Here is a 25080-nt window from a genome sequence, read left to right as displayed (position 1 = left end):
AGACTAACTGATCTCAGGTCAGTTGTGTAGCCTATGCAAATGTTGGGGCGTGACCATTCTCTTAATACACCCATGGCTGTGACAAAGGTTCCGGATTTTGAGATGCTTACGTAAGCAACTAGCTTTGTTGAGATTCGCCCGTTTTCAGCGGCAGTTTCAAAATATGAGATTTTCATAGTAAAGGGGTGTCAATGGGATTTTGAGCTTATATGTATGTCCTATTTACCCACCGAACTGTCGTTATTCAACTATGACAGGGTAAAATCGGTTTTGCATTCTATCACCCCTTTAAAGTATTTACCCTGCCACCTTTACATAAGTCTTTTTGGAGTCTGTCAAGTTTCACAAAACGTCAAAATGCAAATACGGTATGTGGGACATGTGTGATATATGATCTGAAATATGTCTAATTTGAGAGGACATTTACACTAATGTCCACTGTTTCACTGCAGAGATGTGCTTTATAATACTGGTTTCCTTAAGTTTGGTAGAATCTGCAAAATCTCCCCTCTAACATAAAATCTTTCTTCTAGGTCACCAAAATGGTTTGTGGTTAGGGAAATTGTGGGAACGAAAAATAATGCAAATGCAGAGGTATTTCAACTATCGAGCGGAGCATGTCGGATGAAAAGAAAATCACTGTTTAAAAGCTCAGGGAGCAGATTCAACATCACAGCTGCACAAAGAGCAGTGTCATTGAGGGTGTGATAAGAGGCTTGGAGAGTACAGACAGGTCAGTGCTGTCAATCAAGCTGCAGTTTTAGTGGGTTAGTAAAGGGTCATAATGGATATTAAAGGTCCAATATGTAATATATTTACTTTATTTCAATCAAAAAATGACCACAATATCTCATCAGATATTAAGGAAACATGCTAAGTTGAAATACTATCTTCTCTGACAACAATGCTAAAGCCAGTATTTTCTCTTTTGAAATTTCCTTTCCGGACGGAATATCTGTTTTTAGTTTGGCCTGTGTGTTGCTGTAAACTGCCCATTTTGACACCTGAGTTGCCAGACATGAAACGCAAACGCACAAAAACAGTGGGCTGCAGCGATAGTAGCAGCGGCCAAACAAACTGGATTACCAGAGATAGATTAATTCTACACAGGTAAATATTGGAGATGCATTTAAAAGATGGAGACAGCTTAGATCTCAAAAGGACACTGAATTGGCTAATTTCCTCCTAAACAGGTAAACTTCCATAATCTATATCACGGCTAACGTAGTAGGATATGGGCATTTTCAGTCATTTCAACATTGATGTGCTCCCATTAAATCATGTAGAGTACTTGAGTTAGTTAGCTAACTGCTAACGTTACCAGAGGACCAGGCAGTGATATTATGAATCCCACTATGGCCACGCCAAGACCAGCCCTTCAATAGCATTCATTGGCCAGGCGTCCATGCTTACGCAAGGTGTCGGTTAGGTAAACCCCTAACCGACAGACGGTTAGGTAAACCCCTAACCGACAGACGGTTAGGTTATTGTGACATGGGTACAGAGGACTGCATGCTGGCTTTTTTTAGCGGCTGTTGCAGTGACGGTAAGCCGAGAATGGGTGGATGTCAGTCAGCACAAAGCTCAGCAAGGTCATGGTCTTTTTAGCGGTCGTTGTTGTTACGGTTAGCTGTTAAAAAGTGACTGTCAGCTGCGTACAGAGCTCCGCGAGAGCACGGGCTTTTATAACCGTAAACATAGCAGCATCTAGCAACTCCGCTGTGCTGTGGAGTAATGTCTGGCAATGAGGGACTAGCATCTAGCTAACATTGACACTGTGGGACATTGGGTTCAGGTTTCGCAACCTGGCAACCCCCATGAACTTCGGGTCTGGGGAGGAGGGGCCAGATGAGACGACTCACTCCAGTATTTTTGGACTGCAGTAACCATTTTAAACGCTAGCTGTCAGTGTTACATATTGGACCTTTAATGTGCACTCTGCCACGAGACTTGTTTATTCAGAGTTGCTAAACAAAATATGCCACTGACCCTTCTTTACAAGAACAACATATGATATCAACATTGATTTTTCAATGAAATGAAGGGATCGAAGGCCTGTAGAAGACTGAAGGACATGCACAATATATCTAGGATGCACTACTTTGACCCTCACACCATTTAGCTGCTCAAGAAACCTTAAGAGACAACCGTCGTATGGTTTAGAAGACTTGTTGCTATTATAGCACTTGTGTGTGATGTTGTCATATACTGTATATGTCTAAATATGTTTGTGTACATGGTATTCATATATGTTCACTGTTTAACGTTTTTTTTTTTTTTTTACCCAGGGACAATAAAGGTCTTCATTGAAGTAAAATATGTAGAATGAGCAAAGTTGATTTTGAATTACTTTTTGTTGTTGTTGCTGCAGTCATCAAAGGACGAAATAACAGTCTGACATCACCTCTTTGACAAAAGGCCAATATACTAAGATAAGGCTCCAGAGAAATTTGAACTTTTCTGTTTAGTGGCCAATGTCTGGGTTTTCCACAGAGCATCGATCCTTTATAAAACAAACAGGCTATGATAGCTTGCCGTGTTCTTTTCGTTATCTCAAGAAACATATTTACCTTTTTTGTAACAGTTCTGTTTAGATTTCACCAACACTGGAAATAACAAAGCTTCAATATCAAATTAAAAGAATAAAGAAATCTAAAACTATTTATCATCATTTTGCTATTAGGATGGGTTCACCATAAATTAATGAACATATTCACTCTAATCAATAAACAGCAAAGTGTGGGTTTGTAAAAACTGATTTTATGGTTAAGTTTTTTTTTTTAAGTATAAATGATGATTAAACAAAACACCAATGACGTTTTGATCAGGAGCTCATGATATGTAGCAAGCAAAACAATCCATAAATAACAATAAATTGTTTGCATTAAGCCTTGTTAAGTCTCATGAGAAAAAACAAATCAGTAACACAAAGAAAAACATCAGTTACACATTTGTATCTTAACAAAAATGAGCTTATATTGATGAATTCACACACCAATCAATTATTTCTGTGTTGTCAAATGTTTAGCAAAATGTTGATGGTTAAATACATTCAAATTAAAGCTGTGTTGTGTGTCTGATTCTGTCCTGTGTAAGAAATAAGGGAAATGTACAATCCTAAAATATCATATCTTTCCATGCTAACATTATTATTATTATTATCATCAGAACAACATCACAGCAAAAATGTGTCTAGTTTCTAAAGTTTCGAAGGTGTTACTACTGATTGATTTTGTTTTTCTATATATTCGTTTTTTTTCTCCTCCTTTTGTGCTGTAGCTGCACCAGCCCTTATTTCCAGGACCTATGATATAATTCTGGTCCTTACTATTACTATTACTACTATTCTGGAGCTTACTACTGCCACCTATTGCTTTGGAGGTACAGCACAGCACAAATATTTCACAGCAAAAAGAAACTACATCTTAAGAGAAACAATCATTGTATGAAGTAGGAGGCCTTTGCTGTGCAGTTGCACAACTAGGGAATATCCTCAGTGTCTTTGCCTGACATTTCTGATCTGTAACCGTCCCTCAAATGGACGGGAATTTCCGTCATTGAGAAATCCTACATCCCAGCAGAATATAAGTAGAGTCAAATCTTTAGAGTCCTCACTGATAAGATACTCCACAATCTTTTAAGACTTATTCTATACTCTGAAGTAACTTTAAAGTAAGTTTGGAAGACCTGAAAAGTATGTATATAATTTTGTGTTTAATGATGAACTATATGTAATTTATTTTGTTTTTCTTTTAGACATCTGTAACCATGAAGTTGCTTCTAGCAGGAATTGTTCTGATTCTAATTGTGGAAACCAATGCCCAGTGGTACAACTTTCCTCGTGAAGCCTTTCAAGGTAAGAAACATGAGCTTTTTAATATCTCAATAAGTCATATATCCAGGATTACTGTGTGTTATATATGGCAATGACATGTTTGCTTGTTTTATCTAAATTCTCTTATAAATTTGACTAAATCCTGTCTGTTGTCCTGATCAGGAGCTGGTGATATGTGGCGAGGATACAGTGATATGAGGGAGGCCAACTGGAAAGACTCAGACAAATACTTTCATGCCAGAGGAAACAGTGATGCTGCCAGCAGAGGAGCAGGGGGAAGATGGGCAGCTGAGGTTATCAGGTGAGAAGCAAAGAGTAGGAATGCATTATCTGCATTTACATTGTTGGCTGTTGAATATTAGTTATTTTTTTCTCAACAAGAAATTATTATTGTTAATAAAGCTGCAGATGGATCTAAGAGAAATTTGGACATGGACATACAAATTGAAAAATCAAAATGTGAATTACATTTATTTTTGGAGGTCTTGCTTTTACTGAAATTGTTTTGCATCCTTCATGTATTAATCATTTATTTTATATATTGTGCCCCTCTAATCTTAAGGGTTTCTGGTCTTGGGCCTTTGGGTTTTGTCATCTGCTGATATTGATTGTGTATTTTCTCATTCCAGTAATGCCAGAGAGTGGGTGCAGGAAAGAACTGGTCATGGTGCTGAGGACTCTGCTGCTGATCAGAAGGCAAATGAGCATGGGCGCAGCGGAGGAGATCCCAACGATTACAGGCCACCAGGACTTCCTGGAAAATATTAGTATGAAAGCCATCAACCACTGATAATAAAACTACTAAAAGAAATATATACTGTTTGAGTTATTGACAATACAGCTACAGTAGACAGTGTTTTACACTGTATATTGTAAACACACATTTACAATAGACGTTTTGTTTGGTCACGTAGCCTAATTTTACCCTGTTTACTGTTCTGTTGTGTTTGTTGTTACCATACACTTCTGAGCCATGCACTTTTGGCTTCTCCTGCCTTTTGAACCAGCCATCATTAGCCTACTGAAAGAAGGCAAAAAGACCAAAAAGTTACTGAATGATGACTCAACAAACATAATGCAGCAGTGACAACATTCTTTGACATTGGACAGTGATAAAACAACAAAATCATTAAATGATAATTAGAACATAATTGTCAATGATCATATTTTTGAGCAAACCGCGGATTATAGACACATACATAATGCCCTCAATATGTTGTCAAATGATGGGCTGTGTATCACTAATACAATTGGCTGCTATCCTTTTTTGTTCTAGTAATTTTAACTTTTCTGCAATGAAAAAGCTATGTTCTGTACATTTTAGCACACATGACTTGATTGACAGGTCATAAATTGCTATTTTTTGAAAATGAGTGAGAACTAATTCTTTAATGTCGCCTTACAAAGGGATTATGTCTGGTTCTCTGAGGCATTTGTGAATTGAATGTGTCAGATTTCATCCCTGTCCATCTGTGATTGTGCTATTGGTGCTTAATTCAGATGTAATGTTAAGACATAGCCACAAAGTGGCAATGCTGTCCTTTTGTCCCTAAAATCTGAGGCTTAAGTGCTTTAGAGAGAATTGTCCTTGTGATTTAACTAATGGGCTTACTTTAATTTAAATGAAAATCAAAGCAACATTTTCATCTCATGGATAACACAATAAAGCCCAAGGATGATCCATTATGGTTCATACAGTTTGTAACATATATAATGAATGTGATAACAATTAACCTTCAAAACACATATCACACTGCACTTTAAAATGTAATATTTCAGCACGTTGAGCACCATAAATTAAATTCCATTTACCTCTAATGTGAAATGTGAGCTAGATATCTCACAGTCTGCTGCATAGATAACACTAGAGGTGGTTGGTAGCTTTTAGTGAACTGACCCTTTAAACATTCCTACAGATGATTTAAACAAAACTTGCTACATGGTTTAAAGACATCCAGATTCTTCAAATACTTTCAAGGTTACAGCAATGATCAAGATGTCAGTCAAGCACAGTCTGTTTACACTGGGTTCACAGCAAAGTCCTGAGAATTGTTCTAATCAGGCAAATAGGCAAAGTGAAAACACCTGTGTTGGATCATAGACAGTGGAATGGAGAATGGCTGATGTGGGGCTTTAGCCTATTTAAAAAACATCCCACCTTTTAACCCATGTCACAAGTTAGACCACTTTTTTCAGGCCAAGATGGTAGCAGGAAGTGACATAGTTATATGTTCTATTAATGTTTTTCTTGTTAAGTATTTGGAGATGAGTCACTTCCGGCTGCCATCTTTGCTTAGCTAGCTAGTGTAGCTAAGTGCTTGGATGTATACATGTATATGTCTATGGGATGTATACATATATCTATGGGATGTATAGACTAACCTTAGCTAAGTGGCGAGATTGCTTAGTAAAAATAAATTATTATTTTTTTAGTCTTTGGGGACTCTAGAACTGTTTTTTTTTACAAAGCCGTGAGTTTTGTAAAATACCTTGCGGTATTTCTCAAAGTTTGGCTTGTAGTTAGCATATCTTAAATGCATGGCGTCAACGTTATAGCAATTAAGCTAATGCTAACGTATCTAGCTAGCTATATTATTAATATTATAAAGTCTATAATCTAAACATTTATGCAGAAGTAACATTTAACACAATTAAAACCAGGCTTTTATATGGTGATACTAAGTCATATGTTGATTTATAGTGTAAAATAACATTAAGTGCAGCAAATAAAAGCACAATAGCTTGTTTCGAAATTATAATTTATTTATTATAGAACAATGGTCCCCGTTATATTTTCTGTAAGGTGAAATAGATGAGGTAGCTAACTGATTACTCTGTCAAAGTAACGGTCGAGCTTGCGCTGCTTGGGTGGGGTAGCTGGCTCTTGTACAGGCGTTGAATTCACCGACCAGACAACTGCAGTGGGCTCGTTTTATTTTATACTCGTTCCGGGGCGCCGCTGTCGGGCACTGTTCTCCGTACGCTTTCTGTCGGTGAAACACACACTGAGTAATGCGCGACCAGCCACCACCATCCCTCACAAATCCCAAAAGGAGGTGACTTGATCAGCATATGATATTCTCCAGGTAAGACATATATTTTTTTTTTTATTAATAATCCTTAAACCTCGATGAACCCCGCTCTGTCAGCGAGGCTATAGTCTTCCTCCAAGGCATCCGGAGGAGCGGTGGGTGGATGCTGATCTGCTCAGCCTGTAGATTTCTCATCCGCATCAGTGTTAACAGGGCGATGAGCTTTTGACCGAAAACGTTTCTTGCTTTGAAAGTGTGGCATATAGCCTAATTTAGGCAGTGTGAATTCCTGTGAAACTCCAGTTAAAATATAAGAGCTGTTAGGTCTGTACACACCTATTGCTACAATTATCGGTGATTCATCCATGCGCAGCCTTGTCTATACGCCTAAAATTATCGATTGTAGTTATATTGCTATAGGCCTTTAGTGTCTCATGAGATGGGGAAGGTCATTCATTTTTAGATGTCCTTAATAGTCCGATTTCTTTCCTGCATCGTTTTATTAAACGACACCTCAGGCATGTGCAGAGTTCTCTTTGTGGGAATGACAAATTCAACCCGTTTTTTTTTTTTTTTTTTTTTTTTTTTTTTTCCCCCCTTTTTTTTTTTTTATCCCCTTTTTTTTTTTTTCCCCCTTTTTGTTTTTTTGGGTGTTTTTTTTTGAGAAGTTTTTTAGGTACACTACACTCTGCATCAAAGTCCACCACATTAGCCTCTGAAAATACAAGTTGCTTGAGGGCTAAACGTTGTGTAATGCTTGTAAGTATCTCGAATCTTATATTTGGTGGAGTAATTGTGTTATTTAGTGCCTGCTGTGTACCACGCTGTGCCAGTTCCGGCCACAGGGGAGGACAGTTGCTGACAGGCGTTGTGTTTGGCTGTTCATTGTTCAGAGGGAGCAGGAGACCGACTCACAAGGTCTGTGTTTGCAATTTTATGTCCTTTTAGCTTCTGTCCTCATCCAGTCATGCAGAATGTATATTAGTAGCCATCGTCCACTTGTATGATATTTTTGGGCTGTCTGGCGTTTACAGGAGTGGATGCCACAGTGGAATATACTATACAGTAGGCCTACATGCTGCATTTGGTTAATAACAGTGGAGCTAGCCTTATAGGTTTTGCTGTGTTACATTAAAAGTTAAATCTTTAACACTTTAATTCAATATTTGGCCATATTTCAAATAATTCAACATCAGGCTGCTTCACTGATCTATGTTAATTAGATCCAATATAGCTAATAGAACAAACTATCAATTTTCTATTCCACTAAAATTATATAAGTTAACATTTGGATAGTAGGTTGCCTAGATAGAGGTGGAAAACATATGTACATCTGATTAAAACATTAGCAATCACAAACCATGTAGCCAATAAAAGACACAATCACTCACATCATAGCCTTTTTATAATTGGTATTCTAATCTGAATGTGTGTATTGTTACTAGTGTTTAGACAGAGACATTTAGTGTTGTGTGACACCAAGAGGTAAGCTGATGAAATGTGTAAACATTTCTGTAAAACTGATGCAAACAAAGAGTTAAACAGTGGGACAGAATACAGATGGAAGAAAGGGCTTGTATAGTGGGGACTAGAGAACAGACAGACAGAGAGGGAGAAAAATGGTTGTGTTGCAGCTGATGAAGAGGGTGATGACCAGTGCTATAGATGAGAGTAATGCATGGCTATTAGAAAAAGTAAGGGGCCCCTGGAGAGCCATGATGGAAACCTATAATGCCTTGGAGGATGGACCCAGCCTCTTGTGTTGTGGGGATGCTAAGCTTTAATTTCCAACCTTTTCCTCGAGGTCTGTGCTCACTTCCTCAGTGCTGTCCTCTTTCACTCCCCTGCTTTGTCTCACCACCTCCGTAGCCTGGGATAGTTTTCTGCATAGCACCTGCACTGAAGGACAAACCCTCTCCCTGCAGCCTGCTGGGACCTAATCCGTGCTGCAGCCGGAGGATACTAAATTGGACTCCAGAGGAGGAAACCAAATAGGGCAACCTCCTCCAGCTCTGCTGCACAAATTATGAAAGATAATAACTGTAAGGCAAATTATTGAATTAAATTTTGATTTTGATCTAAACGCATTTGTTACAAGGTTCGGCTAAACAATTCAGCTGCCTTAGCATTGTGGATGGCAGTGCCACAGGGAAATTGGTTATTATATAATATGTATAATATCTTCTTAAAAGCTTTGCTCTGTAAGCTATGGATTTCACATACCAAACATTTACGTTCTCTACTCTGTTCATAACATCAGTGTGGGCGTTGGTACAATAACAGACTATTATGCCCTTTGGCAAAAACAAAAGATTCCGAGATAATGAAACCCATATATAGGGCTACAGGGTGGGTGTTGATTTTCATGTTGCATAAAACTGTCAGAAAGGCAATTTGAAACAATGATTTACGATGAGGCTTTTGTAAGATAAGTGGTGCTGCAGTGTTGTTACAAACAACCGTATTGCTGTAGAAGAACTTTGTGTGAGCAATTAGAGCGAGCAAATTTGTGTTTAACACAGGATTTAACATGTAGGACGGGCTGTAAATCACGCTGTTGTGTGTTAACTAGCAAACAGGCATGATGAGGAATTACAGATGGGGGTGCTAGGTATAATTTACACCTTAGAGCTTGTAGGTTAATCCGCTAGAAATTGTGTGAATGTATTTTTTTTTTTTTTTTTTTTTTACTGGTTTTATTTACAGAGTCTTTTAGATTTAAAACAAAGGAACTGACGAAATGTTTTGATTTTGAACTACTGTATGGATGCATCTGATAACTATTTTTCTTATTGATGAAAATGTTGATTGTTAACTATTATTCAGTTCATTCTTTCCCTTTGCAAATTTGATATTGTCAAAAAGCCTATCACCATATCCCAGAGCCCAAGGAGATATTGTTGAAGTGCTTGTTTAATCACACAAACACTCAAACATTGTTTAATTAGGATGACATAAGAAAGAAGCAAAATGTGAGGACAATTGAGACTTTAAAACCAGCAAATGTTTGGCATTTTATTCTTGATACATGACTAAAACAATTATTATCAAAAATGTCTATTAGTTTTCTATTGTCCAGCTAATCGACTGTTTCAGCACTATTTTGGACTTTATCAGAGATCATCGTTTTTATGTGAATAGAAATACTCCTCAGAAAATACTAGGGCTGTAGCGAATATACCTTTTTTTTTTTTTATTTAGCTTCGGTGAATATTCAACGCTTCGGTGGCAGCGGCGGGGGAAAACCAACATTTCCGACCGCACTTGAAGGCAGCTTTGGAAAAAAAGAGAAATAAAAGGTGACGAAGCGAGTGATGAAGTGACTGCTTTGTTATTGCAGGACAAATTTATCAAAACGACACCAGGCTGCTACAGTATAACCATGTAACTCAACATTTCTCCATTCTTGGTTGAGCTGGACGACCTAGCGCTGCATAAATTAGCAAGTGGCTAGCAGACATTTAACAAGCAGATTAAGCCCAACAAAACACCACAGTGAATTTAAGCCTGCAAGCACGTTTGTAAAAAAAGAGAGAAAATCCAGAATAGTTGAATCCCAGAATTGAAAATCGAAAATCTACCCATTGAACAAATTTTCGAATATTTAGATCCAGCCCTAGGAAATATTCCTATTCCACTAAGACCACCATGGCTACTGTCATATTGTCCTACGAGTTGTTCCATTCTGTAGAGGATTTATCTCCAGATGACATCATCACCTCAGTCTCTCTGCAGCTCAGCTGCACAAACCAACACAGAGCTGTACAATATTATAGAAATAATTTCTTTTTTTTCCCCTTTTACAGTTCCCTCTTATACAAAGCTCTCATATTCCCATACAGGATTATTTGCAGAAATCAACCTATTTGTCGATTGCCCTGTCTTTGTTGACTCAGATCTGGGTCCAGATGCAGATAAACTACTACTAATAAAATAACAAATTTAAAGGATTGTGCAGCCTTGGCAGAGGTATGTGGTATTTGAATGATTTTCTAGCTTTATGATGCAGTCAGCCATATAAAGCTTAATTCAGAGTAAAACCTAGGCAAAAACTTTGTAACAGCCAGCTAGACTGGTCAATAGCGATACATTTAGAGCTGACAGACGCATTTCACCTCTACATGTACTGATTGAAAATATGCTGAACCTTTCAATCCATACTGGTTGCGTTTCATAAGGTAATTTTAAATAGCTGTAACCTAATATCTACAGAGTATGTACTTCATCAGCTTCCACTGAACAGCTTTGCTGGCTGTACCGTTTTCACTGTAAGGACTTTAATCTTCTGGTTTTCAGCTTGCCAGCAGCTGTTTTGTGTTTGCTTTTTCCTCAGGGTTTATAGACTAATCACAGTTCACTGTTCATCACAAGAGGACACGGTTTTCTGGTTCATTCGTAGGCTTGATTACACCATCAGAACTTATTTAGAGTTGCAAAGTGACCCACCATCACTTATCAGATGATGATGTTACTTTTAAGAAATATCCACATTACATAATCAATTTGACATTCATCTACAAAGTTGGCCTTTTGTGTTCACATTTGTATTCGATAATCATGGCACAATGTATGAACGTGATACTGGATTGAATCATATTTTGTAAGCTTGATCTGACAATCCGACACAGATATTGTTTTTTATAGTTGCCTCTGGGTGATAACTGAACAAGGAAATCATTTTCCATACTGTAACCATACAACAGACCAGGCATGTATAACATGTACAGTCAGTTGTCTCTAAATAAAGCATTAATATCCTGAAGGAGTTGGGTCAGCCCTTGTTGTCCAGCTCAGTATCACACACATGAATATGACAGCCATATCAGTGTTGTTTTGACAGCGCTGTCTCATTCGATTTCAGTATTTCCTTAAAAGTGTGATCTGTTTTTCTGCCTCAGTCATGGTTTTTTCCCTAAAACCTCACTAGACTACTTTTTATCAGGAGACAAAGCTATCGCCTATAGCTTTCATCCACTGGATACTATCGATCTGAAGTTGCTTGATTGGGCTTTGAGAGGCCTAGTGTTATTGTTGCTGAAGTGTTGACTTTTAGCTCAGGAGTATAATGTGCTACTTTTGCTCTTTACTAACAGGGAAAGGAAACCTGCAGAAATCAGGGTTACACTGTGTATCATGCAAGGTGACGGAGGCACTGTATCAACATTTGTTTCATTGTTTGTAACAACAAAATGTGAGCCAGTCTTTGTATAGTGTGCAAAGTCACTTTCAACGTACTTTTTTATTCAAAGACACAGAGTAAGGGAAAGATAATCTCTGTGTCAGTGATGAAGCTGCAACCTAACTTCCACAGCAGCTGTCTTTGCTAGGTCATATTTTCCTTTCGATATTCCCCTCTCATTGTCAATAACTGCCCTCTGTCCTGCTGAAAAATCCATTAAGGTTTGAGAAGTTGGTCTCCAGAATACATCAAACACCTTGCTCCTTTGACATTCTCCAACACATCAATGACCTGCACCTTCAAGTAATCAATATTGAAGCAGTGACGCGTTGAGGCATGAAGAGGTTTGACACTATACTGAGTCAAGTGTGAAGGACAAGGCCCCATTGTCTCTAGACCGAGCTCCTCAAAACATACAGGTAGTTTACTAAATCTTTTTTGACGTTCCCCTACTAAACAAACATAAACAAACCTAAAATATTTTTACACTCTACTCAACATTAAAGATCTCTCGTGTGTGTGTTTTGCACCAATGCTTCAGCAAAGTTCAGTCAGTCACGCCACCCCAAATAAACACCAAAAAAGAAGCCTCCACCCCGTTGTATGTGTGCACGCTCACACACAGACATATGTCACAACCCCAAATGTATTATTTACATTTTGGTGTCTAAAATGTACGGATTTATCAATGTTAAAATATAATGAAGGAAAGAAGAGAAACAATATAACTGGTTAATCCAAACTTGTGAACGGTGGTGTATTTCTCTTTTTTGCATGTCGATGTGGAATTATGGAATGGTACTACATGAAGAATGTGTTCCTTCGTGCCATTCCCTACTTAAATGTATGAATAATGACTCTGTGAATATTAAATTTTAAACTGCAGATCATTTATTCCAAGTGCAGTGGTGTCCCCTAGAATCAATGAGGTGATGCATGCACATCATTTCACCTCTCCTTTATGACATTTACATGTAAATGAGTCCAAATCAGTTTCACACTCTGTGACAAAATCAGGTCACATTGGGAGGAAAGCAGAATGGTTAAGAAAGAAAGTGAGAGAGAACGAAAGAAACCCTTCTCCCACAGTGCTTGCTGAAAGAGAAACTCATTCATAGGTGCATTAATCATGGGTGGCACTAAAGAATCGCTAAAGGCGACACCCAGAGAGAGAGCATTGAAAAAAAAAAAATCGTATTCGTTAACTGGATCCGTCTGTTTTCCCTTTAAAGTTGTGTCCTCTGTACATTTATAATGTAAACATCTGACTCTAGTTAGGTTCAGCTTTGAACATTTGTTTATTAACCCAATGTTCACAACATGTAGCTATAGTTCAATAATGAGATGAGAAGCATATTAATGTTAAGTAAATATACCACCATCTACTCTCTGAGTTTCTTTTCTGATAACATCTTCTGGTTAATTTTCTCAGACTGTAGAAAGCTCCCTCGAACCCACAGAAGACATTATACAACTGTGGAGGATTACTCCTCGTGACAATTAAAACTTTCAAATTTATAATTCTATAATTATTTCTAAAGATCCAATTAAAGATTATTTAGCTTCAGAGCTTGCTTGAGTATTTTATCAGTATGGAACTGGGTCCAAAATGGAGCACAACCCTAATATTGATCTATGACTTTTGTGTAACAAGACAACAGGGTGCAAGAACATGAAAAATATAAACCATATATCTAGCTGCAAGCAACAGTCCGGGGCACCAAGCCAGAGTCTATCAACCAAAATAGATCTCAGATACAGAGAGGACATGCCAGTACTGGGAGTACAAGCTGCAGGACGTGTGCCAGGTGTTGCTGACATGATCATGAAGCACATAGACATGCACACTATCATATTTACTGATAAATGTAATGGGGAGTTTGAAGTTCAATCAAATTATCTTAATGCGTTATTCACAAAGGCTTCCTGTCACCTAACAGCCATTTCTGCTCTCACCTACTTTCTCAAAATGAGTCCATTATCCATTATCCATTATCAGGACTGACCGAGCAGGCTTTAGTCCTTTTTATTCTTTTTCCTTTTTACGGTTTCATTTGCAATTTACACTTGAAGCCAATTTGTTGGCATTTTAGTCAATTTTCAAAGATGCAACACTGCATTTTGTTTGCTTCAACTGTTCATCATTAGTTTGGCTTTTATGGAGTTTATGTCCTGTGTGTGCATGTACATATTTGCAGGCACTTCACAGGTAGCATATTTGAGATGGCAATAATTGTCACTTTCCTCCAGAATTTGCCTTTTTTTTTATGTTGATTTTGAGATTTATGCACACAGAAGATGAAGATGCAGTTATACACTATGTATGGGATCTACAGTAATTAGAAAACCTGGAGTTTCAGAAGATTTAACCTAACCTGCAAACTGTTGTCATTGTTAGTTAGGAGTTGTTTGTAGGTTAGTGCTAGCGTGTTTATGCATGACCTTAACCCACCTGCTGCGTTGTAAGTCATAACAGGACTCCTCTCCCTCGGTATGCTGTCACTTATGTTATTACTTAAGCTTAAGATGCAATCACCAAGCAAGCTAATTAGCTACCGCCTTTGTTTGAGAAGCAGCGTGGCATTAGCATTTAGATGTTCAGAGAGCCCCACCTGCTGCTGTCATTGTTGGGATGCGCAGACAAATACATCTGGTGAATTTCTCTCAATAGAATTCAAAGAAACACTGTCTATAAAGGTAAATGTATTTCCATATACAAAGCAGCATGCTCTTATTCAAGAATGGCAAATTGAATTGCTTTGGAGTACCAACCTCTGGGCTATTATTTCTATAGCCAGACATTTTTGTTGATTGACAGCACACAATGATCGTTTATCATTTGTGTGATAAAACTGATTGAGAGCAATCAGATGGTGATTTTTATCTACAGTGTGAGACGTGCTCAGAAAGGAGCAGGGAAAGATGGGGACCATGCAGGTCAAAGAATTAGAGCAAAAAAAAGGGACATTAATTCTATAACTTTTTCTTTACAAATGGGGGCAAATATACTATCATGATTATCAGCATCTACATGCTATTATGATGTCTGCAGTTCCTCTGCTGAGGGCTCAAGTTTTTGGTTGAATAAAGACCTTATATTGCAACATATCGGTCTCCATAAAAAATTCATTGATCACTATAATCGGCAACTATAAAATCCACTACACTTGATCCTTAGGAATGTTGATTCTCAGTTAGATCTGCAGTGCTATCAACCTTTGACTTTACAAGAAGTTGCTTGATTTAATGCTGATATAAAAAATATTGGTTGATGCTAGGGATGGGCATTTGATAAAATTTTCTTAGATTGTTGGGAGAATTAACGATTATCGATTAATCTTTATATTAAAATTCATTATTTATTTAACTTTTTATGAATAAAAAATGCAATGAAAATACAAAAACACAGCGTGTTTTTCCTTTTTGAGATCTTTATTACAAGAACAACTTGTGGAAGTTAAACTGGATGTTCGGTTAGGCTAAACTTGAAGATACATGCGCCGCGGTGCTCTAAAGCAGCGGAACCTGCAGCTATGAGCCGGCGTTCTTAAACAGAGACCCTCGTTTTTTTCCAAAATAATAAAAGGATCATTTTAAATAATAACTTAACCAAAAACATAATACTTAGATCTGACCGGTTTTGTCAAAATGTAACTCAAAACTATCAAAGGCACGGAGTCGAGAGAGGGTGAGAGAGAGAGCCTACCTAACAATTATTAGGCTACTTAACAAAGCCTCATAAAAATAACTAGTAACGCGCATACAACTTCTGCGTCTGTCCGACGACCCCACAGGTAGCTTAGCCTAGCACGGATCCTGAAGGTAATCTGTTCCAACTAGCCTACTGCTCCGAATAAGTGACAAAATAACGCCAACATGTTCCTATTTACATGTTGTGATTTGTATAGTCACAGCATCTACAAATAACAAGGTGACATGAGACACAGCCATCTTCTAACCGTATATAAACTGGGAACTATATTCTCAGAAAGGCGAAACAGTGCTACTTCTACTTCTGCGGAGTGATATGCCTGCAGCACCTGAGCAGAGAGTAGCACTGCTTCGCCTTTCTGAGAATATAGTTCAGATGGTTGTGTCTCATGTCACCTGGGCCGTCGGACAGAGTTAGAACACGCACGGAGATGAGAAGGGTATGTATGGACTTATCTAACTCTGGGGGTTACGCTGAATAAGCTAAAGTCCCAATAAGTCGGCGTGTTCCTTTTAAAACCCTTCTTGAAACGAGCCAACTTGAGCTTACATTAGCTTTATAGAGATTGTTGGATTTCCCAAACTGAATAAATACTGCACATATAAACGCAAAGCTGCTTAGCTAGCTCAATCATGTTGTAACTAAGATATATATATATATATATATATATATATATATATATATATATATATATATATATATATATATATATATATATATATATATATATATATATATATTTTTACACTTTTTTTTTGGCGCTGTGCCACTGAATCACATGCACAGCAAATGTGATCCAAATATTTCCAATAACTCCAGGGCGTATAACACTGCATTTAATCCGATGAATCACTTTATATAAATATGTTGGAGAGATTTGTTTCCATGTCTACAAATTTTTCAATAACTGTTTTTGATTCAACTCTGGAATTTTGACATGGAAATGGCGGAGTAGTATTTTTTTATGATTAGCTGCTCAAACGGCTCTGGGTGTGCTATCCTGCTGATTTGAGCACGTTCTAAATGTCTATTTGACCAATCAGATTGCCTGGTCAGATCTACTTGTTATATAATAAGTTATCAATCCAACAGAAAAGCGCTAGTTTGAGGTTTAAATGTACTTTACATTTCTAGACACAGACAGACTACTGAACATGTAGTACACTGCACTGCATCAAAGAGTTTCATGTACCTTTCTGATTTCGGTTCAAGAAGGCATTTCAAAGGTCAGAAGAGAGGCTGCACACCTCGGCAATAAGTTCGAAAACACTCCTTTTTGGTCGTACATGGTGAAATTGGAGCTGTCTGTGCTGACCTCTCAGCTCTGATTTGAGGCTAGCTGAGGAATACTAATGAGAGAATTAATAGAGAATGCATTTGAAAATAACATGAGTTCTTGTGTTAGTGCTCATGATAATACTTTATCACTACCTTGTCCATGACGTTACACTCAATATCAGGATGAGAGCGAGGAGAAATGCACACGTGTGTTGGAGAGGTTCTGACCATGACAAAATAACAAGTTGTGAGGAAAGACAGTCGCAAACTCGTAACCAAGATGTAAAAGAACGTTTCAACATGTCGAAACGTTGGTAAATTATATTTAAAAAAAATTCTATCATGGCTGTCTTTTCTTACACAATATTATGCACCATATTCTTAACTTGAAGATGATCACTGGAATAATGTTGCATTGGATGTGTTTCCTCTTAACACTGAGAGTAAAACTGAAGGTCAGGACATCCTAACTGGACTGTTAGCAGCCAGTGGCTTGTTTTCTCTGCTCTGCCTTAGAGCCTTTTCATTTCATCCTCTGTTCCATCTTTACGTGCCTCAGGTCTGCAATTCAGAAAAGAAAGCTTAGTTATTGCTCTCGGACAGGAGGTCATGGCAGCATGGCAGTGAGCAACCTTGTATAAATGTTGACTGGGTGTAAAATGCCAGAACGGCTTATGCAAGGTTTTCGAGTGAGGAGGGTACTGTAAGCTTTTGCTGGCCATCAATGTGGATAGATTTCCTGCTGGCGATGGGCTCTGAAGAGCTGAGATGTAGGTTCACATACAAGTGTGTTGTGTATCTGTCAGCTTGTTTTATGTCCGTTTGCTTAATGTATGTTTAGTATTGAGGTCTGCAGGCTATTCTCATTAACTTGCCTTCTGTTCCAGGTTCATAACAATATTTTTTTAGAAGGGAAGTCATCGTATCGCAACATATTTCCCTCCCTAAGACTTAAGTCTACATGTTTCAAAACATAACTTATAAAGATAAAGAACATTTTTGTCTTATTTCCATATTGCTCTCCCTCATTCAAAAATCCATAATCGATGAATATGGGACAAGATGTCTCCTACTTTACTGAAGTCCATTATCCGTGTATGTGACCAACAGGCTTTCCACATCGCACTTGTGTTAATTGCAGAGCTTTAAAGGAATACGCCACCGTTTGTTGAAATAGGGTTATTCACCGTCTCCTCTATATTTATATAGGTGGGCAAATGCATTTTTGTCTCAGTGCATGCATTGTCTTAGTCCAGCGGCGCTACCGCTAGCTTAGCTTAGCGTGATGAATGGAATCCTTTGTTGCCGTTAGCATGTCGTGAGTAAAAGTGACCTAACAACAAAAACCAAACCTAATTACTTCTTGTGGCCTGCGTATTCATGAGTAAAAATGGCAATGCAGATTAAGACTAGATGATTTCCTAGGTAGATATTGACTTAGATATTGACGCCGAGCCACGTGGATCTCAGTCAAGGCAGCGGCATTTGGTTGTCCACTAACCCAGAAACGGTGACTTTGCGCCGGCCGCAGAGCCCCGTGGGCTGCCGATATCTCTGTCTCTGCCACAAGTTACCTCTTTAAGAGTTTGTACATTTAAGTATTTGGTTTATTTCATTTTGAGAGAGAGAGAGAGAGAGAGAGAGAGAGAGAGAGAGAGAGAGAGAGAGAGAGAGATTGATTTCGTACCTGGTATGTAACTACCGTATTTTCTGGACTATAAGTCGCTCCGGAGTATTAGTCGCATCAGTCAAAAAATGCGTCATGAAGAGGAAAAAAACATGTATAAGTCGCACCGGACTATAAGTCGCATTTATTTAGAAATTTCTTTTTTTCATCTGTCAACTACACAATAGCACACAGAACAACAGGCTGAATACGGTAGGTGTCCGGTTTGATAACGTAACACATTAACAGTTATTGAACTATACAATAGCACACAGAACAACTAGCTACCAGGGCGTGGAGCATGGATGTATTAAAAGGCGTGGAGACGTAACTGCACCGTTGACAAGCCCCTCCCGACTCGTTCCTCCAGCTCTGGCCGTCTTGCTTTCAGCCCGTGATTAGCCGATTAGCTTTCTTTGATTTCTTCATTGCAGTAAGAGTCACCTTTTCGCCAGTCCCTCACAAGTTTCTCCCTCATTTCAAACTTTCTTTCTGCTGCTCGATTACCGTTTTCGGCTGCATATTTTACTACCTGCAGTTTATCTCTTTTCTTTCTCAGTTGTCTTTAGCAGCAGCATTCTAGTTGTCACAAGCCTAGAGCGCCCTCTCGCGGCTGTAGACGGTAATGTTTTGAGTATGAATTAACATTTAAAAACACGTTCAATTATATATATATATATATATATATATATATATATATATATATATATATATATATATATATATATATATATATATATTTTGATATATAAATTCGCACCTGACTGTAAGTCGCAGGACCAGCCAAAGTGGGAAAAAAAGTGCGACTTATAGTCTGGAAAATACGGTACTCTTATTTCCTTTGCAAAGATTAAGGATGTCCATTTAATTGCAGATGATTATGCTAAACAAGCTTATTATCAGCATCTTTTAAGACTGCTTGTGTGGCTTTTTTTTTAAAGTTCTGTTTATTTTTTGGTATTTAACAGACATTACACAACAAAAACAGATCACAACCCATGCACCCTAACATCTTTCTTACAAAAAGGGATAAAATCATTTTTAAACCATTAAACAAATAGACAAACATTATACAGTACACCTTATCCAAAAAAATTAATAAAATAAAATTAATGAATAAATAAAAAAGAAGAGCTACATCTGGTCATCATGGTCATCCCAGTCTTTTATATCCTTCAAGTTATCAAAGTAACGTAAAAAAGGACACCATACCTCATAAAACTTGGACTTGCTTCCATGCAGAGTGTACTTTTATTTTGACCAATTTTAAGTGAGACAATACATCTCTCAGCTATCTAGCGTGACAAGGAGGTCTAGACCCCTTCCAGTTTAAAAGAATGAGGCGGCACGCCAGAAGTGTTGTGAAAGCAACCACACTGAATATTGGATGGCCAATTTGCATTAACACCAAACAAGGCAACCATGGGATGCACATCCATAGTGATACCATACGCTTCACTTAGGGAACCAAATATTGCTTGCCAGAAAGCGAGAAGGGTGGGGCAAGCCCAAAACATATGAAACAGAGTCGCTGGAGCCGTCCCGCACCTCTCACAAGTGGGGTCGATGTTAGGATATGTTCTTGTCAATTTAGTTTTACAAAGGTGGGAGCGATGAACTATTTTAAACTGAATGACACTGGGGATGGGGATGATTTACTGTATACTTGTTTTAATATTGCCTCCCACATATCTTCAGAAAGAGGGCTGTCAAAGTCTTGTTCCCAAAGGGTTCTCAAATTATCCAAAGGTTGCATGTCCAGATGATTTATTAAAGAGTATACCTGAGAAATAGAGCCTTTCTGATTAGGATTCAAGGTCAGAATTTGATCTAAGATGGTGGAGGGTGGTTTGTTGGCGGAGGTCAGAGCAAATGTTTCTGATAACTGATAAATGAGGCAAACAATCATAAGCCCTTCATGAGACAAATTCCATTTGAATGGCAAGCTCGGAAAGCCAGATCAAGTTTAGCTGGAATGAAGAGGTGGTTGGTTAAGATGGGTGCCATCAAGGATGGGCTTTGCAAGCCAAATTTATTCCGGAACTGGGACCATACTTTAACAGTTTGAAGAATTACTGGGCTGTCAGATTGCACACTGGATGAGAGAGGAGAGGTGGCCAGAGAATGTACAGGGGCCTTCTGAGATTCCATCCCCACCCAGACATGAGCTGTAGGGTCAGAGTGACCCACTCAATAACCCTCTGAATGTTACTGGCCCAATAATAATGGATAGGTTGGGTAGAGCCAAAAGCCCGCAACGTTTGGGCCTTTGCATAACTGTTCTATGAGTCCGCGGTGGCTTACCACCCCAAATGAAGTTAGATACTTATCCAGTTGAGAGAACACCCTCAGGGTGATAAAAATGGGGATGTTCTGAAAATAGAAGAATCGAGGCAGAATATTCGTTGTTATCAGGTTAATACGACCGACCACAGACAGAGGCAGGCTGCACCAATGTTCAAGATCCACATTTCTCAATTAGGGTGGCAAAATTGAGCTTAAATAATTGTTGGCTAGAGCGTGAGACAGTGATGCCTAAACATCTGAAATGCGCACCAACCGTCCTGAAAGGGAATAAGGTAGATGGAATGTTAAAAGCTGGGGAATTGATTGGGAAAAGTTTACTTTTTTCCAGGTTGAGTTTGTAGCCCGACAGTTTTCCATATTGTCCCAGGATGGCTAGAATGGGGGGTATAGAGATATTGGGATTAGATAGAAATAGAAGAAGGTCGTCCACATAAAGCGATACTTTGTGGGTGATACCCCTCTACGTATTCCTTCAAAAGCTGAGCACTGATGAAGAGAGATAGCTAGGACCTCAATAACAACGTTGAAGAGTAGCGGGGACAATGGGCACCCCGGTCTAGTTCCTCTAAAAAGAGAAAAATAAGCAGAGGCTAGTGGGGACGAATACAGTAACTTAACCCATGAAATAAAGTTAGCTCCAAATCCAAACCTATGTAAAACAAAAAATCCCATTCCACCCGGTCAAACGCCTTCTCAGCATCCAAGGATAGCACAAGTTAAGGCATAACTGTCTCAGACTTGGAATAAATAACGTCAAAGAGCCGACTTGTGTTGGAGAAAGAATGCGTGCCCTGCATGAATCCAGTTTGACTGGATGAAACACAGAGTGGGAGGGCCCTCTCAAGACGCTTAGCCAGACATTTTGCGAGGATCTTGCAATCAACACACAGTAATGGGATAGGTCGATATGAACTAGGTAGAGTAAGGTCTTTATCATCTTTGGTATCCAACAAATGGAAGCCTGTCGCAAAGTCTGTGGGAGATGGCCTGAAGATAGGGCCTCATTGTACATGGCAAGGAGTAAGGGTGACAGGCTAGTCGAAAATTTTGTAAAGAATTCAACCGGCAGCCCATCGTGCCCTGGAGCATCTTGAATCTCCAGCAGCGTAAACGGACGGTCAAGCTCAGCTCTCACTTCGCTATTCAAAGAGGGCAGAATTAGGGTTTGAAAAAAAAGTTTGACTTCTGCAGGGCTGGGATTGCACTCAGAAGTGTATAGGTTTTTGTAAAAGTCAGCAAATGTACCATTAATTTGTTCATGATTGGAGGTTACAGTGCCTAAAGATGTTTCTATCGGAATTATTCGCTGGGTTGCAAACGATTGTCGGGCTTGATGGCCCAAAAACCTGCCTGCCTTGTCCCCGTACTTAAATACGGAATAACGTTCCCTGAGGAACTGCTGCTCAGCCTGCGCTGTCGACACCAAATTAAATTTTGTTTTGAGACTGTAAACCATCTGATAAGAGGAGGGGGTAAAGGCGCCATGATCTGGGTGGAGTAGGAAAAGCCAGATTGAAAGTGAAAGGGGCGTTGTCCGAAATTATTATACCATGATACACTGGTCGGCTGGTGAGAGGAATAAATTTGGTATTGAGAAGAAAAAAGGTCAATACGGGAATAGGTATGGTGTATGGGAGAGAAGAATGAGAAGGCTTTCACAGTTAGGTAATTTAAGCACCAGGGGTCAAAAAGACTGTATTGCTCAATGAAACTATTAATAGAGGTTGCCATTTTGGATAGGGGAGCAAGTTTGGGTGAGGAGCGGTCCAGGTTATTATCATCCCAATTGGGAGCATACACACAGGCAAGAACAACACGTCTACTCAGGAGCTGGCCCGAAACAATTCTTAATTTGCCATTTGTGTCAGCAATAACTCTGTTGGTTTCGAAAGGGATATTTTTATGTATAAAAATCGCAGCGCCTCTGGCTTTTGTGTTAAATTTAGAATGAAAAATATTTCCAACCCAGCTCCTTCGCATCCTAGCTATATCTGTAGTACGTAAGTGCGTCTCTTGAACGAAAGCTATATCGTTTTGGAGAAATGCAAGATGGGCTAGGACCCTAGTCCTTTTGATGGGATTATTCAGGCCCTTCACATTCCATGTGGTAAACTCAATTTTCCTGTCCCAAGTACTACTCATTAAGGGGACCATTTTAAAGAGGTACAGACAAATAACATGCGAAAAACACCCAAGAGGAATGTTAACCCACCCCCCCACCTACCCAAACTAGGTGCACTAACCAGCTAAACCTTAGAGCATGCCTGGAGTGCATTGGACTTGCTACTCTAACATCTCGGAGCTCCTCCAAAACATTGTAACCCACCTAAGGTAGAGGTCAGACAAGAAAGAAATTGACAATACAATAACCTTAATGACAACAATAATAATGGCAGAAGACAGCGACCATCTAGTGAGCCTAACAAAAATACGGTTGTTAAAGTGCCGAAAAAGAGAGGAATAAACGCCCCCCACAGGACCAGTACATTTAAAATGGAGCTATCTAACATTGTAGCCAACAGTTAGTCTCTGTGAACAGAGAGAATAAAAAAAGAGACCAAAATAACAGACCATTAAAAATGAAGAGCTATGCAATGTAATAGAGGGAAAATAAATAAATAAAAGGTTACTGAAAAAACAGATGTTAAGGAGAACCTTAGAAAAGGCACTGCATCAGTAGACTCGTCCACAGAAACCTTACATTAGTCATCCGTTACTCACTTATTTAGGCGGGAGCAGTGTATTCAGCACAAGAGAAACACCATATAAGTCACAGATCCTGTCCTACGAATATATGGCCTCCGGCCAAGAAGGAGAAGTGGGCAATTTAGTCTCATCAGTCATTTTTACCTGCTGCCCCCTTCTCCTCAACAGGCAGGACATTTCTTGTGATGAAAGATCATGCATCCTGTGCGACTTGAACTCCTGTCTGGCGCCGTTGACCGTGAAGCAGCGAGTGGCCGGGTGTAACAGTGAAAACTTCAGTCCCGCCTGATGGAGTAGATTTTCCCGGCGTGAAAGTAGCCCGTCTGCGAGCCAGGTCCGCGCTGTAGTCTGGATAGATACTGATCTGGTTTCCTGTATATGTCAGGTAGCCGGCCAGTTTCCAAGAGAGGCGAAGTAGTAATTCTTTAGTCTGGAAATGGTGCAAACGAGCTATCATGACTCGTGGTGGGCAAGAAGGATAAGGCGGTCTAAGTGCGCGGTGGGCCCGATCCACCTCAGGTTTGCGAGGAAAGTTCTCGGCACCAAAGATCTCAACTAAGAAGGCCTCCATAAACGCGGTGGGTTGGCTTCCTTCAGCCTTCTCGGGGATTCCAACCACACGGATATTTTGCCGGTGGGACCGGTTCTCCAAATCATCCAGCGGGGACTGCAGCCCCTCACACGGAGTCTTTAGTGTGGAGTAGTAAAATTCTAGTTGACCAACTTCTCCGTCAACAGTGGATAGGTCGTCTTCGATATCCTGAATTCTCTGACTGTTGGAAGAGACGGCAGCATTCAAGGCAGTTACTGAGTTGCGCAGTTCCGCCAGGATTTCTTCCTTCACTGATACGACATCAGAGCGGATGTCACCCAGGAGGCTCCTCAGGTGATCACAGGGACCGATAGCGCCGTCGTCCGCATCATTGTTGTTGCTGCTGCTGCTGCCAGCCCTGGCTAGCGCTGGTGTGGAGTGAGACATGGTTTTGTTGGTTCTGGTAGACGTTTTTGCGCTCATTTTGTTAATAGATGAGGCCAAAAAGTTACACTCAAGCGACTTAGTGTTCTACCTGAACGTCTGCGAGTAAAGTGGCGTGGTAAAATTACCGGGAAAAAGAGAGAATACAGAGGAGATAAGACATCACGCCGCCATGACACCGGAAGTCCTGCTTGAGGCTGGAATAGGTAATTGAGGGAGAGCGTTATAGGCGGTGGGGGATTCTCATAATCGTAGGCGGAAATCTCGGGAAGGGGGGGTTAGGACCCACCCCATCTAAGGGTTGTCCCCCTCCCTCTACAAATATAATTAAAATGTGCTGTGTATTGTAAATAACATAATGAGATATATATATATATATATATATATAT

At 39.3% G+C, this 25080-nt stretch overlaps 2 protein-coding genes across 4 annotated transcripts in view; both read left to right on the top strand.

Moving 5' to 3' along the window:
• The first annotated feature begins 3528 nt into the window (after positions 1–3528).
• saa (serum amyloid A) lies at positions 3529–4650 on the top strand. The gene is made up of 4 exons (XM_039794768.1): positions 3529–3672; positions 3757–3856; positions 3998–4136; positions 4465–4650. Exons 2-4 carry the CDS (start codon positions 3769–3771, stop codon positions 4601–4603), a joined length of 366 nt encoding a protein of 121 aa, XP_039650702.1. The 5' UTR covers positions 3529–3672; positions 3757–3768; the 3' UTR covers positions 4604–4650.
• A 1465-nt stretch (positions 4651–6115) lies between these two features.
• The window catches only part of apba2b (amyloid beta (A4) precursor protein-binding, family A, member 2b), an 87641-nt gene continuing 68676 nt past the window's right edge, over positions 6116–25080 (top strand). Inside the window, exon 1 of one of the 3 annotated variants that reach the window (XM_039794764.1) lies at positions 6116–6921. The gene's annotated coding sequence lies outside the window, so the exon portion shown is untranslated. The remainder of the gene's footprint in view (positions 6922–25080) is intronic. The other 2 variants (XM_039794765.1, XM_039794766.1) reach the window with 2 other exon arrangements.

This window comes from Perca fluviatilis, chromosome 3 (genome assembly GCF_010015445.1).
Source record: "Perca fluviatilis chromosome 3, GENO_Pfluv_1.0, whole genome shotgun sequence".
NCBI classification, from domain to species: domain Eukaryota; kingdom Metazoa; phylum Chordata; class Actinopteri; order Perciformes; family Percidae; genus Perca; species Perca fluviatilis.
Note: the sequence above shows the minus strand (reverse complement) of the source record. Positions and strands in the feature narration are given on the sequence as shown.

Excerpts from the sequence above, each read along its gene's own strand:
- saa (XM_039794768.1), top strand. The coding sequence starts at position 3,769 with ATGAAGTTGCTTCTAGCAGGAATTGTTCTGATTCTAATTGTGGAAACC. Across the intron at positions 3,857-3,997 it reads TCCTCGTGAAGCCTTTCAAG|GAGCTGGTGATATGTGGCGA; the intron begins GTAAGAAACATG and ends TGTCCTGATCAG. Across the intron at positions 4,137-4,464 it reads TGGGCAGCTGAGGTTATCAG|TAATGCCAGAGAGTGGGTGC; the intron begins GTGAGAAGCAAA and ends TTCTCATTCCAG.